The sequence below is a fragment of the Lagopus muta genome, chromosome 2, assembly GCF_023343835.1.
Source record: "Lagopus muta isolate bLagMut1 chromosome 2, bLagMut1 primary, whole genome shotgun sequence".
In the NCBI taxonomy this organism is placed as follows: domain Eukaryota; kingdom Metazoa; phylum Chordata; class Aves; order Galliformes; family Phasianidae; genus Lagopus; species Lagopus muta.
Genome location: NC_064434.1, coordinates 38,312,047 through 38,326,525, shown reverse-complemented (window position 1 = coordinate 38,326,525; position 14,479 = coordinate 38,312,047). Strand labels below are relative to the sequence as shown.

General features: G+C 41.8%; 2 protein-coding genes across 8 annotated transcripts in view; one reads left to right on the top strand and one right to left on the bottom strand.

Moving 5' to 3' along the window:
- MMS22L (MMS22 like, DNA repair protein) overlaps nt 1–1,078 on the top strand; it is an 86,556-nt gene extending 85,478 nt beyond the window's left edge. For all 4 annotated transcript variants that reach the window (XM_048936331.1, XM_048936333.1, XM_048936332.1 and 1 more), the window contains exon 25: nt 373–1,078. In XM_048936331.1, coding sequence (XP_048792288.1) covers nt 373–454 — 82 coding nt within the window. In that variant the 3' untranslated portion in view covers nt 455–1,078. The remainder of the gene's footprint in view (nt 1–372) is intronic.
- Nucleotides 1,079–8,441: 7,363 nt separating this feature from the next.
- KLHL32 (kelch like family member 32) overlaps nt 8,442–14,479 on the bottom strand; it is a 124,839-nt gene continuing 118,801 nt past the window's right edge. For 3 of the 4 annotated variants that reach the window (XM_048936717.1, XM_048936718.1, XM_048936720.1), the window contains 3 exons: nt 13,768–13,960; nt 11,400–11,494; nt 8,443–9,702 (listed from right to left, as the gene is read on the bottom strand). In XM_048936717.1, coding sequence (XP_048792674.1) covers nt 9,541–9,702; nt 11,400–11,494; nt 13,768–13,960 — 450 coding nt within the window. In that variant the 3' untranslated portion in view covers nt 8,443–9,540. Of the gene's footprint in view, nt 9,703–11,399; nt 11,495–13,767; nt 13,961–14,479 lie in introns of all 4 variants that reach the window. The other variant, XM_048936719.1, reaches the window with a different exon arrangement.

Genomic DNA, 14,479 nt, shown 5'->3' with positions numbered 1-14,479 from the left:
TTCACCTTCCATTGAATATAAAACATGGAAGTCATCTACAATTGTATTATTCACTTTTTTATTGACTCAGACTGAAGGACCATCATATGCAGCATTTTCATGCTACCCACTTTTGGTCTTTGATGTATAGTTTTTTGTAGTTTACTAAGTAAGAGAGACATCTAAGCATTGCTGCAACACTGTTGTGCAAACTGTACTATTCTCTTTCTTTCAACTTGGCCATGCTAAAAAATCACAGCAAACAAAGTTGTGAATAGATAAGGAAAGAAGTTATTATGGGTTAGTCATCCAGCGTGCTTGGGAATTACCTACTTTACTGCTCAATTGTGTGAAATTGTTTAAGTAATGTTACATTCTTGTGTTTTTCAACAGGGAAGCCTACAAAAGGCTCTTAACTCACCTCTCAGAGGCTGGACAAAATGAGATACAAAAACTGGAAAATGAGGCAGGTTAGCAGTTGCTGGTGATCGTTCTTTCCCCTTCAATGTTCCAACAGTGGTACCTAAATCTGCTGAGTACAACACACTAGCCAGATTCTTTGTATCATTTTTTTTTAATTATGTATTTATTTCAGTGTTTTCTGTGGTATTTGAATATTGTCATGCATCTGAAGTGTAACTCTTAATATACTGTTGTACAGTGATTGAAAGATATGGGAAATGAATTAAATTGTCTATATAAGCATAGCCTGGATTGCACCATACAAAGCAGGATTTAAAAATAAGCACATATACATAATAATTTCAGAAAGCTCAATTCACAGTGAGTCCTGACCCTCTCAACGTTGTACTTTGGAAAACCTCATTCAGAATGTTCATAAGAAAGTTCTAGCTTTGTAATTTCTAATTTATTATTTTAGAACAAGAGAAGCTTTTCTGTAGTGCTGAATTTGCAATATGCAGGCAGCACCTGCATGTTGGCCAGTATGGCAGAGATATCATATGTAAATAAGGGCTGCTGGTATACTGCACAAAATGTACATAGCTGTCTTAACCTTCCACATTATTTAAAAGTCTTTCAGTTTCCAGTGTGTAATCTCTTGTGTTATGTTTGTGGGTAATAAAAGAACAAAAGTTCAGATTTCTTGTCCTCTTCCTTTTCATTACGCTTCTCAAAATTAACCCAGAATTTACAGCAATCCCATAATTTTATTTCTTAGTTATGACAGTGTTGATTAGCCACATCTAAAATTATACTACGTGTAAATAGTTGAAGAAGTGAGGGCAGATGGGATTCCAAAGGAAGTGTTAATTTGGGAAATGTATTTCATCTGACCATAGGCAAACTTCTGTTTGCCTGGAAAGCCAGATTTGCCAAATATTTTGGATTATCTCTTGGGTCTTTCCAGATAGGTGCAGCTCTGTAACTTTTTTACAGTTTTTTTCCAAAGTAAGTTGTTGGGAATCTTTCACTAATGCCTATGGAATTCCAATGCCTTCCCACAATAACCTGTGTTTACTCAGCTACTGGCAGAACTCTTGGAACAGTAAATTCATGTCATTTGCCATTCATGTCAATGCTGGTAAAGAGGCTGTTCACTTTTAAAGTTATTCAGATTCCAATTTCATAATATTAATGCGAAGGAAAAATTCTTTTAGTGTCTTAGACACCACCGAAATCCCTAGGATGTTGTTCAGAGCAGCTTCACTTTTGTTACAGTAATGTTATCCATTCAGATCAGATAGTCTTCTTCCCTAAATCAGCTATCCTTACTTCAAATAGCACAGTTAACTAAAAGCCTCTTTACAGCTATTTAATAGCGCAGAACATGGAGGTTCTTTTCATTATGAAAGTGACTTACTGAACTCACATTGTAGCTTCCTGCAAGTGTCTGTACCTGGGAGGAGTTTGATTCAGCTCATGAGAATTGTGCTTCTTAACAGCTTTTAAAATAAGTAAATAAAAACAAAACAAAACAAAAAGCCACCTCTGAGTGAGATTAAGAGATGTCTTTGAAATCTGAGCCCTGCCCCCCAGATTACAGAGCAGATGTCTGACTTGTAGTAATATTTCCTGAAAAGTAAAACCTTTGACTTATAGAGCAGATTAACAATCTACTAAACACATCATTAAATGATTTGTTATAGAGTATATTTAATGTCTGCAGTGGTTGGAAGTTTCTGAAAAAGCAACAGAGCTTTATGCCAATGTATGACAGCTCTTACTGCACGAGAAACTAATTTAAGCAGTTTGGAAATTATCATCCTCCTCTGTCAAAAAGTTAATGCGAACAGAAATAAAGCATTTTGCATCGTATTCATCACCCACTGCCAAATGGGCAATTTGGTTGGGCCTAATTATGCGGTATGGACAGTTGCAGATGTGACTGACAGGTTTGATAATATTAATCAGATAAAGGCTCGCAGGGTATTAGTCTGGACCGACCTACCACGTATACAACAGAACAGCAGGCCAAAATCAGAACAAAAAAAAAAAGAGGAAAGTGCTAAATGCAAGTACAAAGACTGAAAACCACTATGAGCTAAAATAAATCATATAGAAGACAATACGTATTATAATGTTTCCATAATACATAGGTCTTATACAGAAAAGTTTAATGTTGTCTCCTAAATTACCTTTATACAGAAGCATCTAATGATTTTGAGTATGAACAGTTTGGTTTGAAAACAGAAAAATTTACCTTCCTTGTACAATCATGGAGGACTGCTTAGACTACAGCAGGAGATCTTGGAAAGCTTCTATGTGAGCTCTACCACTGGCAGGAACAGTTTATCTGTGTATAGGTGCAAGGTTCAATTCTTGGTGTGAAGCAGTAAGACAGAGCTTTGCTGCAAATCAACTGAAATGGGCATCTGAGCAGGTTTCCAGCTCCTGGGGAGCAGTATCCTTGCTCTCTGGCAGGGGAAAGGAACTCATCTCCTGCCAAGCTTGCTTTCATCTCCTCCACCAAAGACTTGTCCCCATGGTGGTTTGTGCAAGCTGGAGATGGGTGGCCCTGTTCTGACACATCAGTGTTGGACCTTGTATGCAGAATAAGAAGAGTGTGAAAGCAGAAGCAACTCACCTGTTAGGTCTGCCAGGGAGCAATATCCTGGTGGTGTGGAGCTTGGTTCCGCAGCAGCTGACAATGTCACCTCAAGGTGTAGCCAGCACATACTTCAGTGTGGTGCAACTTGGTGAGAAGCTGAGAAACATTTTTCTCCCTCAGTGACTCCCAAATATTCAACATTAGTCTTCTACCAGTGTGTAAGAGTGGTTTGCAAGATCAGATTTGTGCAGGACCCAAGCAGGCACTGATGGCATTACTAGCAAGTCATATACCAACCTCAGACTCACTGATGAGATCTTCATTTCTTTGCGTTCAGTGGACAGGCACTTTCAGATGTCTGTCTTCAAGGCTGTGCAGGGAAAAACCCAGAAGCATCAGAACAGAAATCCTGTGCAGACTATAGGGTATAGATGCATCACTGCCTAGCACAGCATTAGTTTTTGGATTCTTTGTTTCTCAAGAGCAGTGGGTTATCAGATGCTTCCACTAATTGGGCAGATGTCATTTGCAGGATGATCAGCTCTCCCCTAAGCAATACAGGTCATAGAATCATAGAATGACTTGAGTGAGAAGGGGCCTTAAAAGTCATCCACTTCCAACCAGTTCAAGAGTAATTCATTGTACCTCTCATGTTTAGACAGATGCCACTGCAGTTCTGCTGCTTTTACACAAATCTTTCAAGCTTTTGTGACCTCATAGGCATGGAGCAAGAGCATTATCAAAGCTTCAGTTAGAGACACTAATAACAACTCTAACAACAATTCAGTCCTGCTCTGCTTTTTTATATGAAAAGTTGATGGTATTAAGCTATTTTGAACGTTAATTACAATCATTTAAGGTTCACCATACTTTAATGGTGCTTTAACAAAATATCAAATCTCAATGAGCCATTTCTTCCCCCAAACCTCTTGCATGGTCCACGCCCAATGTCTCCTTTGTTTTAGAAGTGCAGATGGCATTGACAGGAGACCTCTCTGAAGTACAGCAGCTGTGAGCCTTGTGGGCATTTTCTCCACTGATCTCATGGTCCAGAGGACAACTACGCCCTTTATGTTTTGCAGTATCTGGGAATGGATAGCTGAATAGAACGTATTTCTTTACATTCAGTATTACAGAATTCAGATCACCTCTGCCCCCTGTGAAGCCGATGTCCAGCCCATCGCAAACAATGGCAAGGAGATGGAAGCTGGGTTTCTCTTTCCTTTATTGACCCTAAATCAACAGAAAAATAAGGAGAAGAGGGAGAAAGAAGCCTTCTGTTCAAAATTCACATCTAATTTCCAGCAGTCCCACAAAGCTGTCCATCTATTTTATAAGCATTTCCCATTTTTCTTGTTATTAAAGAGCAAAAACGTGATAATTTAAATTACTCCTTGCTTTCATTTTCAATGACAAAAAAAAAAATAGTGGGGGGAAGGCACTTGTTTCAATAAAAGAGCCTCTGAAATAGAAAAATTTACACCTTTTATGCTGGAATAGAGCAGGAAATCTGTGCAAAGAAAAAGGTTCCGCAAATCTGCTATAATTGCACGGAAGAGAAACTACCAACAGCAGACACTACTTAAGGAGTCATTTAAGGAACTCCTGTCCACCTAAATGCAGTGCATTTCCCTCAGGAAACAGAAAAGAGGTTTTACTGCGCTCTGCTTTTGCTCCCTTCAGTAGCTTCAGAAAATTATGTATGCATGGATATTTTCAGTTAAAAATTATAAAATATGATTAAACTATTACTTAAAACTCAAATTCAGTGTAATCAGCCCATCTGTTAGCAATGGTTATAAAATTATGTTGAAGATCAGAAATCTGATGCAGTGTCAGTATGTCATAGCATAATTAGGCTTGTTTTATGATGAATGACTTATGGATATGGCTTTTGTCTGCGTGAGCAGCTTGGAATGGGTAACCCTTCTGTAGACTGAATATGTGAAACCTAAAGATACGTGTCACAAAACCACTGCCAACCCAGGTCCTGCACCACAGGTGTGGCTCTTTGCAGACCTTTGGAAATGCCAGCAGTAACTCTGTCACAACCCAATCCACCGCCTTGTTCAGTCCATTGGGCTGACCTCAGATGCACAGCCTTTCCTGAACAACATTGCCTGAACAGGTGTTAGAAGTCCGAGTCTGCTAAATACATTGATTTCATAAAGGGCCAACTTCATCTATATTGCACTGGTGGAAAAATGAGCTCAGCTTTCTTCAATTACTCCTTAAAGAAAAAATTGTTCTGTTTTTCAACACTTCCAAATGTTGGAACGTAATCTAAGCTACCCAGGTAAGAGTTAACATTTTAAGTACTTTAATTTTGCAGAACCTAAGCTTTTTTTTTTTTTCCCAAGGACACATTTTAAAGGGGAAAAAATCCACGTAAAAAAGATTTTTTCAATATAAATTAAATATACTTTCACAGAAATATCATAATTAAACTGTAGAAGCCCTTCATACATCTCTGTGCTAAACTTTCTTCAGTCTTCCCCCACTGCGAACCCTGACTGCAGATGAAGTGTTTTAACCTTGCCCTCTTAATTTATTCTACATTCTAATTTTCAATAAACAGATGCCGCCTCTTTCCGTGCTTGTTTCCACATTGTTCCACATTCTGCCTGTGTTGTTTCTGCATGTGTGAATATTCAATTATCCACTTCTCCATGATTCTGCAACTGATGTACTAAATGTCTGCACAGGTTTGGGGGAAGGGAAGTAGAGATGGCAAAACTTAGGGAAAAAAAGAGTTACAAAAGTTTGAATGATCCTGGCAGGCGCACTCCCTGAAAGCCGCTAAGTTAAAATCACAAGCAACAATTCTTAATGCCAAGATTCTGAACACAGGAATGCAAGGACTGGCTGCACACTGCCTCACAACACACACTTGAATATGCACAGCACTTGAATACGAAAGGCTCAGCAGAGACCAAAGGGGCAGAGGAAGCTGTTGGTACCCTCTTGCTGCTGCTGTATCGTGTCACAGAATCACAGAATCATTAAAGTTGGAAAAGACCACTAAGATCACCGAGTCAAACTGTCAGCCCACCCCCACCATGCCCACTAACAACATCCCTTGGTGCCACATCCACACAGTTCTTGCACACCTCCAGGGATGGTGACTCCACCACTTCGCTGGGCAGCCCCCACAAGTGCCTCATCACTCTCTGTGAGAAGTTTTTACTAATAACCAACCCGAACCTCCTCTGGTGCAACTTGAGGCCATTCTCTTTAGTGTTATCGCTAGTTACATAGAAGAGGCCAATCTCCACCTCACTACAATCTTCTCTCAAGCAGTTGTAGAGACCCTTGAGCCTTCTCCAGACTAAACAATCCCAGTTTCCTCAGCTGTTCCCCATAAGTCTTGTGCTCCAGACTGCTCACCACTTCACTGCCCTTCTGTGAACACGCTCCAGGACCTCAATGTCTTTCTTGTAGTGAGGGGCCCTAAACTGAACACAGAATTCAAGGTGCAGCCTCACCAGTGCTGAGTACAGAGGGATGGTCACTTCCCTGCTCCTGCTGGCAACATTATTTCTGATACAAGCCTGGATGCCATTGGCCTTCTTGGCAACCTGGGCACACTGCTGGCTCATGCTCAGCCAGCTGTCAGCTAACAACCCCTACCCGCAAAGGTATCAGGAATAAGAGTGCAAAGGTGCTTCCTTACAGCTCTCCAGACCCCATGGCCCAAAAGCCTGCCTACAGCTGGGAGCAGATTTAATCAGTAAATGTAAGAAAACGCACAGAACTGCACTGGCATCCAGACTCAACAGTTCACAATGCTGCTGCATTACACAGTTGCAAAGATACCTCCAGTTCCCGCTGGCTGGAAGCTACTCGGTTCCCTTGCACAACAACCCAGATGGGAGCCCGAGTGAATGGTGCTGGCAGCTGCTTTCACACCGTGCCGATCTCACTCCAGGAACAGAATGATCCAGCGTGGAGATATTCTAAGCATCCTCAAGGCTCTGCAGAAACACTGAGTTGAATGGTTTCTCAGAGGTACGCACCAAAACTGCTCCCTGGTCAGAGAGGGTTCTTGGGTTGAAAGGGTTATGGTTACCAAAAACAAAAGTGGCAGTAGAAGAGGTAGTCCTGGCACTTGTGCACAGGAACTTGTAGCTGGTGCAGTTTGAGAAGCCAGTGGCACTGTGCAGAAGAGGCAGCACAGGGACAGGCAGGTTTGGAGGCCTTGGGCAGCCTTTGCTGGCCAGGACCCTGCAGAGCTGCAGTTACATGGGGCTGTCCTGGCCTCCACCCGCCTCCTGCACTGCCACCCTTCTTGCTTCTCACCTGGTGACACAAAGCCTACTTGCTCACTTTGCCAGGGCTGTGTGGCACTTTCTGACGTCATGAGCAGCACAGCACCTGCCTGTAGTCCTGCAACAAAAGCAGAAGGACCCAGAGAGGAAAGCAAGGCACAAAAACCTGGCCACAGAATGGCAATGAAAGGCCTCTGTGTAATCACTGGAGCCTGGTGATTAAGAACCAGAGCAGCATCCTGACACTAATAGGAGCATGTGTGCTGTCCTGAGGCTCTGTGGATGTGCTCCTCTTAACTAATTCAGTGCACTTGCACAGCTGTTTAAAATCACTATTCACCAGTGCAGACAATTAAGTGGTAACAGCCAGAACAGTAAAAGTGTCCAAAGGGCAGAGCAAACATGACAAACAACCCTCCCGCTGCACACTCCCGCCTCACAGCCCTTGAGCGCGCTGCACTGCATGAGGCAGCGACCCCAGCTCTGCTCCAGGAAGAACAGCTCAGACGGGATGCAGAGCTGCAGCTGTGGGAGGCGACAAGACCTAGGAATAAAAGCAGCACCGTGGAGTTTAGACAGGCTGAATGACCACCGCACCCTTGTCTGCAAGCATGCTGATGGCTCTGCACAGTGTGAAAGCTGCTCGCACACCTGGCAGTCCATCAGGGGCAGGCCTGGGCCACACATATGACTGGAAAGCCTTTCAAGGCTTTGTCTGTACAAACCATGCAGCTGGAGCTTAGCTCTACGCAACCAAAGGCTGCTAAGAAAACCCAACAAAACAAACAGAACTTTATAACCTGAAAACTACTGGAAAAAGCAAGGTGACATGCTGTGACTACCCTGCCCATCTGGAGACTGAGATAGAGCTCACCTCACTGTACTGCTAAGCAGGACCTTCGAAGATGTGTTTGGCCTGGAAGAGCTGCTCACCAGGCAATGCCAACCCATTCCTGTTCAGCACACACAGCCTCTTGCTGGGACATCTTCCAGAGCTGGTGTTTTTGTGAATGTCGGCAGGAATTGCACAGGTCTGCTCAGATAGCACGGGAGCAGGGAACAGATCATCAGGTAAACCAGAAAAGTGCATAGTGCCCGTGAAGCATAAATAAAGATTTAATCATATGCTTGGTTAATATTTACAAACATCACAGTTGCTGTCAGATATGCAAAAAAAAAAAAAAAAAAAAAAAAAAAAAGTAAGAGACAGGGTCTGCAGGAGCCAAGCAAAGCCAAGATATAACAGGTTAGAGTATTTATTGTGGAGTGGCATATGCCTGAGTACGGAAGGGAGACGCACCATAAAAACCCAAGGAATAAATAAATATTGACATTGTTATACAGCTGTTTAGCTTCTGGAGACCAGTGATTTGTGGGACCATATGTTGGACAAAATGAGACCATTTGTTGATAATTGTAAATGTGGTGACCCCTTACAAACTGAATATTAAAAATATTAAGTAAATGGCATATTTTAATTACACAGTGAAGAGGCTGTTCTCCACCACTAAAAGACAGCAGCTGTCAGGAGGAATTGATCACGTGACTGAAGGTAACATTTATTTGATAGTAGACCTTGGTAAAAGACATCCCACATGATTTTTAGACTCTCAGACAAACATATTTGGTTCAGACTCGCACTTAATTGTGAAGCTTCAGCTTCTTTGTCTTCTGAAAATTTTCACGTGTTCTTCAGATACTATAGGGCTTGTTTGGTTTTTATTTTTGTTTTAATCTGCTTCACAGTATTTAAATTTCAAATGAAATATAATTAAATGAGAAACTGTAAACAATGGAGTTTGGAATTGGAAGTCAACACGTTTGTTATTCTTTTTGCCGAAGGTATCAAGTAAGTTGCATAATTACCACAGTATTATACCATCTTTGTCAACACAAACAGTACTTCCTATCGTCTTTGAAAGTGCCCTTAGTGAACAACAGAAAGTGCAGACTCCAAAGAAGAGCAGCCCAGGGAGGAGCCAGGAGCATCACAATGCCTTATGAGTTGCATAATGGAATTATATAGAGACAGGCAGCAAGTAGTCACCAGAAATACAAAATGCTCTTACGTATACACCTCTGCAGCTGAGGCAGAGGAGAGATACCAAGGGTTTTGTAGCCTCCTTCCTGCCTATTGTGGTCCGACATTAAGACAAATGTGTGACAGTAAAGCAGCAGTCCATGGGGGTGGATTCTTTTTGCAGATCCAAAGACCCCTTCTGTACAAGGGGATTGATTTTCGCCCTCCACATGCCACTGTTGATGATGCACACATTCCTCATCTCACATGGTGCCCATCCTATGGTGAGGCACTTGCAGGGTCTGAAGGTTGGGGCACGTGAAATAGGGAGCTGGAAGAAAGCATGCTGCTATCCCATTGGAAGCAAACGGCAGCGTGGGCCCATAGAAAACTTCTTCCTTCCCTTCCTTGCTGACATCCAGCACCTGCAGGGCAAAGTAGAAAACATTTCTGGGATCACAAAAGTAGTCTGAAATAAATTTGCTGGCACAGAATGCATGAGTGTAGTACTAATTCCAGCAGAAATGTAGTCTCAGATCACTTCTAGATTGCACTTGGGGATCTGCTGATTTACTGCTGCCTTTATCACCCAACTCTTATGCTAGTTTAGCCAATTGATAGCAGACAGTGACATTAGGTGGTGCAGCAGAGCACCAAAATGCTGACACATGTTGTCACAAAGCATGATTCATTTGTAAACTTGGAGCAAGGGAAACTGGAAAGACTAAATACATGAATGACTTAAAGACAATGAAGATGTATGGAGAAAAATGGGTTTTATTCCGAACGCAAGAGTAAACTCAGATTTGAAGATCTGATTTCATTGGTGAAAGCCAGGCACAGTGCCAACACCTCTGCCAGAGCATCCTTACTCTCCTTTTCCCATTAATGCTGGGACTGTCAGGCAAGTTTCCAGCTCATGACCATGATTTTAAGGAAATGGGAAGATTTCCATTCTGAAAGTGAGATCTCAGGCTCATCATCACCTGTCCCTAAGCAGTATTTAAACCCAGGTGCAAAACTGCAAACTACCCACTGACTATAAACAAGCAAGGCCACTGCCTTGATACTGTGCTGCTCATTACTCCATTCAGAGAACTGTACTTCAACTAGTGTTCCCCAAACCTACCCGTGTGTTGTTTTCCAAGGAAAATGTTTAGATATGGTATCCGACGTCCTAACAACACTCAATGATAATATCAGGAGAGTAAGATTTTAACTGTTTATCTTGCTCTGCTCTTTACAAACTCCTGCTAGTGTGCATTCATTATAAGATCAGCAGCTCAACATCTGATACATTCCCTTCTGCTGGGTCTAACTTCCATCCTTATGGGACAGCTTAAGGTTAAATTCTAAAATGTTCAGTTGGAAGCTAATGAAAATATTGCTTATCAGTAAAAGTGCAGAAACAGAGATGGAACCAAGAGTTCCTGTGTGACCAGCTGGGCAGTTACAGAAAGCTATGGCCACGATGCAGATTGGCTTCACTCAGAAGACTGCAGGAAGATAAGAACTCCTAATTTCTGTATGGGAACATCTGAAGGACACAGATCTGCAGGTAAGCTGCTGTTACACAAGATGAGAGAGTGGAAGAGTTTACTGAACAATCTACTGCCTACAGCAGGGATCAAAACTTCCATTCAAGCTTTGAAGCAGTAAGCACTAGGGCAGGTTGCAGGCTTACTGAACTTTGCCAAAGAACGACACATTAACTCTGGCTGCTCTTCTGAAAGGCAGCTTGGAGAGAAATAACATCACACGAATGGCTGAAAACATGTTAGCCCACATCTCACTGTCCATTTCTTCATCTCTTTTACTTCTGAATTCCGCTGTGTAACCTGAAAATATACCCACTGTTTTACTCAAATCTTGTTAAAGGAGAGATTCCTCAACCCTGTTTTCCTAGAATATCTTACTTAGAGTAATTATATTTAATTGCTAACCCGGAAATATTTCTTAATATCTGCATTTCCTCTCAGGTTTGTAGAGGCTCCAGGGCTGCTTAAGAAACATCCTTAATCTCTCCACTTCACCTGCATTTTCCTTTTTAAATAACCTCTGTGCAAAACATCTCCTTGCAAAATTATTGGAAAAGACTTTAAAAGAAACCTAAATCACTCACCTGGATACATGCCAGAGGCTCATTTGTCCAAATTGAATAGCCGCCAACTAAATATATTCTACCATTGTGGACCGCAACTCCAGACTCGTTTTGACCTAAAGGAAAAAAAGGAATAGAAAACACTTCCAATGTCTAATTAACCCTTTTAACACTGAGTGCTGGAGTTCTGCAGTAAGATGCAAATGCACTTGGCAGTAACTTGAGTTTCAGAGTTGACAACTTGCAACAATCGATGTGAAACATGAGGGCTGTGCTCTGTTGTCCACAGGAGCTCAGGACGGTGCCATCCGGAGCAATACAACAGATGAGTCGTGTCACAGATGCACAGTGGGGCTGGGCAGGGGACCATCTGCTGCCTTCTCAGTAGTTTCTGTGCACTTGTATTTCATAGGTGATGGGTGAGCTCCCTGCCTGCTACCAGCTAATATTGCACTCATCCATTTAACACAGACATGCTGAAGGATCTGAACTCACCCCTCTGCCCACTAGAGCCACAGGTACAATAGGGAAAACTGCAGGAGTTGCTATGAAAGCTCACTCCAACAGCAGCAATCTCCTTAACTAATCTGAAGGTTCTGAAGTATAAATAAAGCTTTACAATCTGCTACTTGGTGCAACGCCTTCTGCCAGTCATGAAATCACAGAGAAAAGCTCAGATGTGGACCATGGGAACAAGCCAACTGCTCACATCTGGGGAGAGACAGCATTTGATGGCACGGGGTCAGCTCCAGAGCAAGGGTGCCTCCAGTGCCAGGACTTTTGCAGTTACAAGTCAGGAGTCTTATTCAAAGGCAGTCATTTTGAAGGAAAATGAACACAAAATAGAAGAAATCCATTAAACAGAGAGCAATATGAATATGATAAACTAGTTCTGTTTGATAGTGTGCAATTCTTCCTTTTTGATCCAAGCATCTTTCCTTAGTGTCCATGAAGGACTCTGATGATGTAACTCAGAAACTAAGCAATCCTGAAGATTGCAGAGAGTAACAAAGCCAATACTAAATAGCCTAAAAATACTAAAAAGCCAATATTAAAGAACAAAAATCCACTATAACAGCTTTTAAATCTACCAAAAGGAAAATGACACCATGTGACTATCTTATTTGTCAAGCATTTATTTCTCTGACATGTTGTTCCCAGTTGCCCTGAGCTTCTAGTCAATTTCCTAAATCTTTTGTATCCTTTTGAGTGGTAAAAATCAGAAGTGAATGCAAGATTATGAAAAGAAAGGAAGGCTCATTTCTAGGATTCCAATAGCAGTCTGTGCTGAAACGTTTTGACAGACGAAACTGTTACTAAGGGAGCTCCAAGTCTGCTGCAGAAGAGAACACCTCAACATTAATGTCCTGGAAATGCATCATAGAATGATAGAATCACCAAGGTTGGAAAAGACCTACAAGATCATCCAGTCCAACATTAATTCTCACTAAACCATGTCTCTCAGCACAACATCTAAACGTTCCTTGAACACTTTTAGGGTTGGTGATTCCACCACCTCCCTAGGCAGTCCATTCCAGCACACTGCTTTTCTGAAAGAGTGGTTGGATTTCCTAACGTCCAGCCTGAATCTCGTCTGGCGCAATTTGAAGCTGAGAGAAGAGGCCACCCCCAGCTCACTACAGCCTCCCTTCTCTTCTGGCAAGCTACTGTTGGTGCTGAGAATACTCTGAGAATGTGTCACTTGCCTGCCTCTACCAGGGATACAAGTGGTAGTACATTTGGGAGCCACATCAGGCAGTGGTGATATTCAGTGGATGATACGGCAGGGACAGAGAGTTAGAGTGCACTGCGAGTTGAAACTGGAACAGTTCCACCTAACGACTATAATGAGAAACTCTGCAGATGACACAGCTATCTAAGCCACTCAATGCATCCTTGATTTGATAGACTTCCAACAAAGACATCTCCTTTCTGGAAACGTATAATAGTGAAGATGTTTGGAAATAAACGACAGTTAATGGATTTCAGTGTAAGCCTTGATCTAGTGTGCCAGCAGAAAGAGATAAAAATGATGATGAAATGCATTTGCCTATTGTGCACACCAAACATGGAACTAAATCCATCAGTGCATGCAAGCTTCTAGAGAATCAAAAATAAGTACTGGTAATAATATAACAAAGTGTTTTTGGTTTCCTAATGAATTATATGTGTCGTCTTAAAAATGTAGCCTGCAATATCTTAAAACAAAGGTTTTCTTAAACAATGAATGCCAGGACAGTAATCAAAATTCTTGTGTCTCAACAATGACCCCTAAGCTAGAGGCAACTGTGGTGAAACTGTGGAGTTCTACATACAAAAGGCATGAAAAGGTCAAAGGACTTATGTTTTAATTTAACAGTAGCAACTTTTCTCCTTTTCATACACTTGCCTGTCAACATGTTGAAGCTGCAACGTGTCCACTGGTCAGCATCAATGCTGTAGGAGTCAATGTGCCGAACCAGGATCCGATCATTGTTGTAGTCCAGGTCGTTCCCACCTAGCACATAGAGTTTCCTTTGGACAGCAGCCATGGAGTGATACACTCTCCTCTGCAGCATTGGGCTCCGGCTTAACCACTTGTTCTGTAAAAGAGAAGACAGAACTTGTCTCAGCACTGCTAGAAGTCATACCTCTGTTAGCAATACAATGACATCTGCATTTACTCCTCACCCATGGCTAGAGATTCAAGGTCTATATACTTGTGTTATTCATATGTTAAGCATGCATGTTTGTTACAACATGCACTTGATATAACAGACTTTCAACACGTGGTTTACAGTTCTCACGTTTACATTTATTAATATGAGGCTATTTCTTGTTCCATTTTCCTGTTTAGCTCATGAGGCTTCAAAGCCTGTTTTTTTTTTTTTTCTTTTCCTGCAGAATTCAGTAGCAAATCTTCCTTATGCAAGACTATTAGATGATTCCTTTGTATACAGCACTAACATGTCTGTACCAACCAGCTCTGAGAGAGAAGATTCTTCTACCTTTCATTATTCAGAAGCTTCTTTGGTCTCATCCTTGGGGAGTGAAGCAACAGGGAAAAATAATTTCCTAAAGGATCTTCTTAAATGATTTGGGCACTTGGTTTAATGCTAACC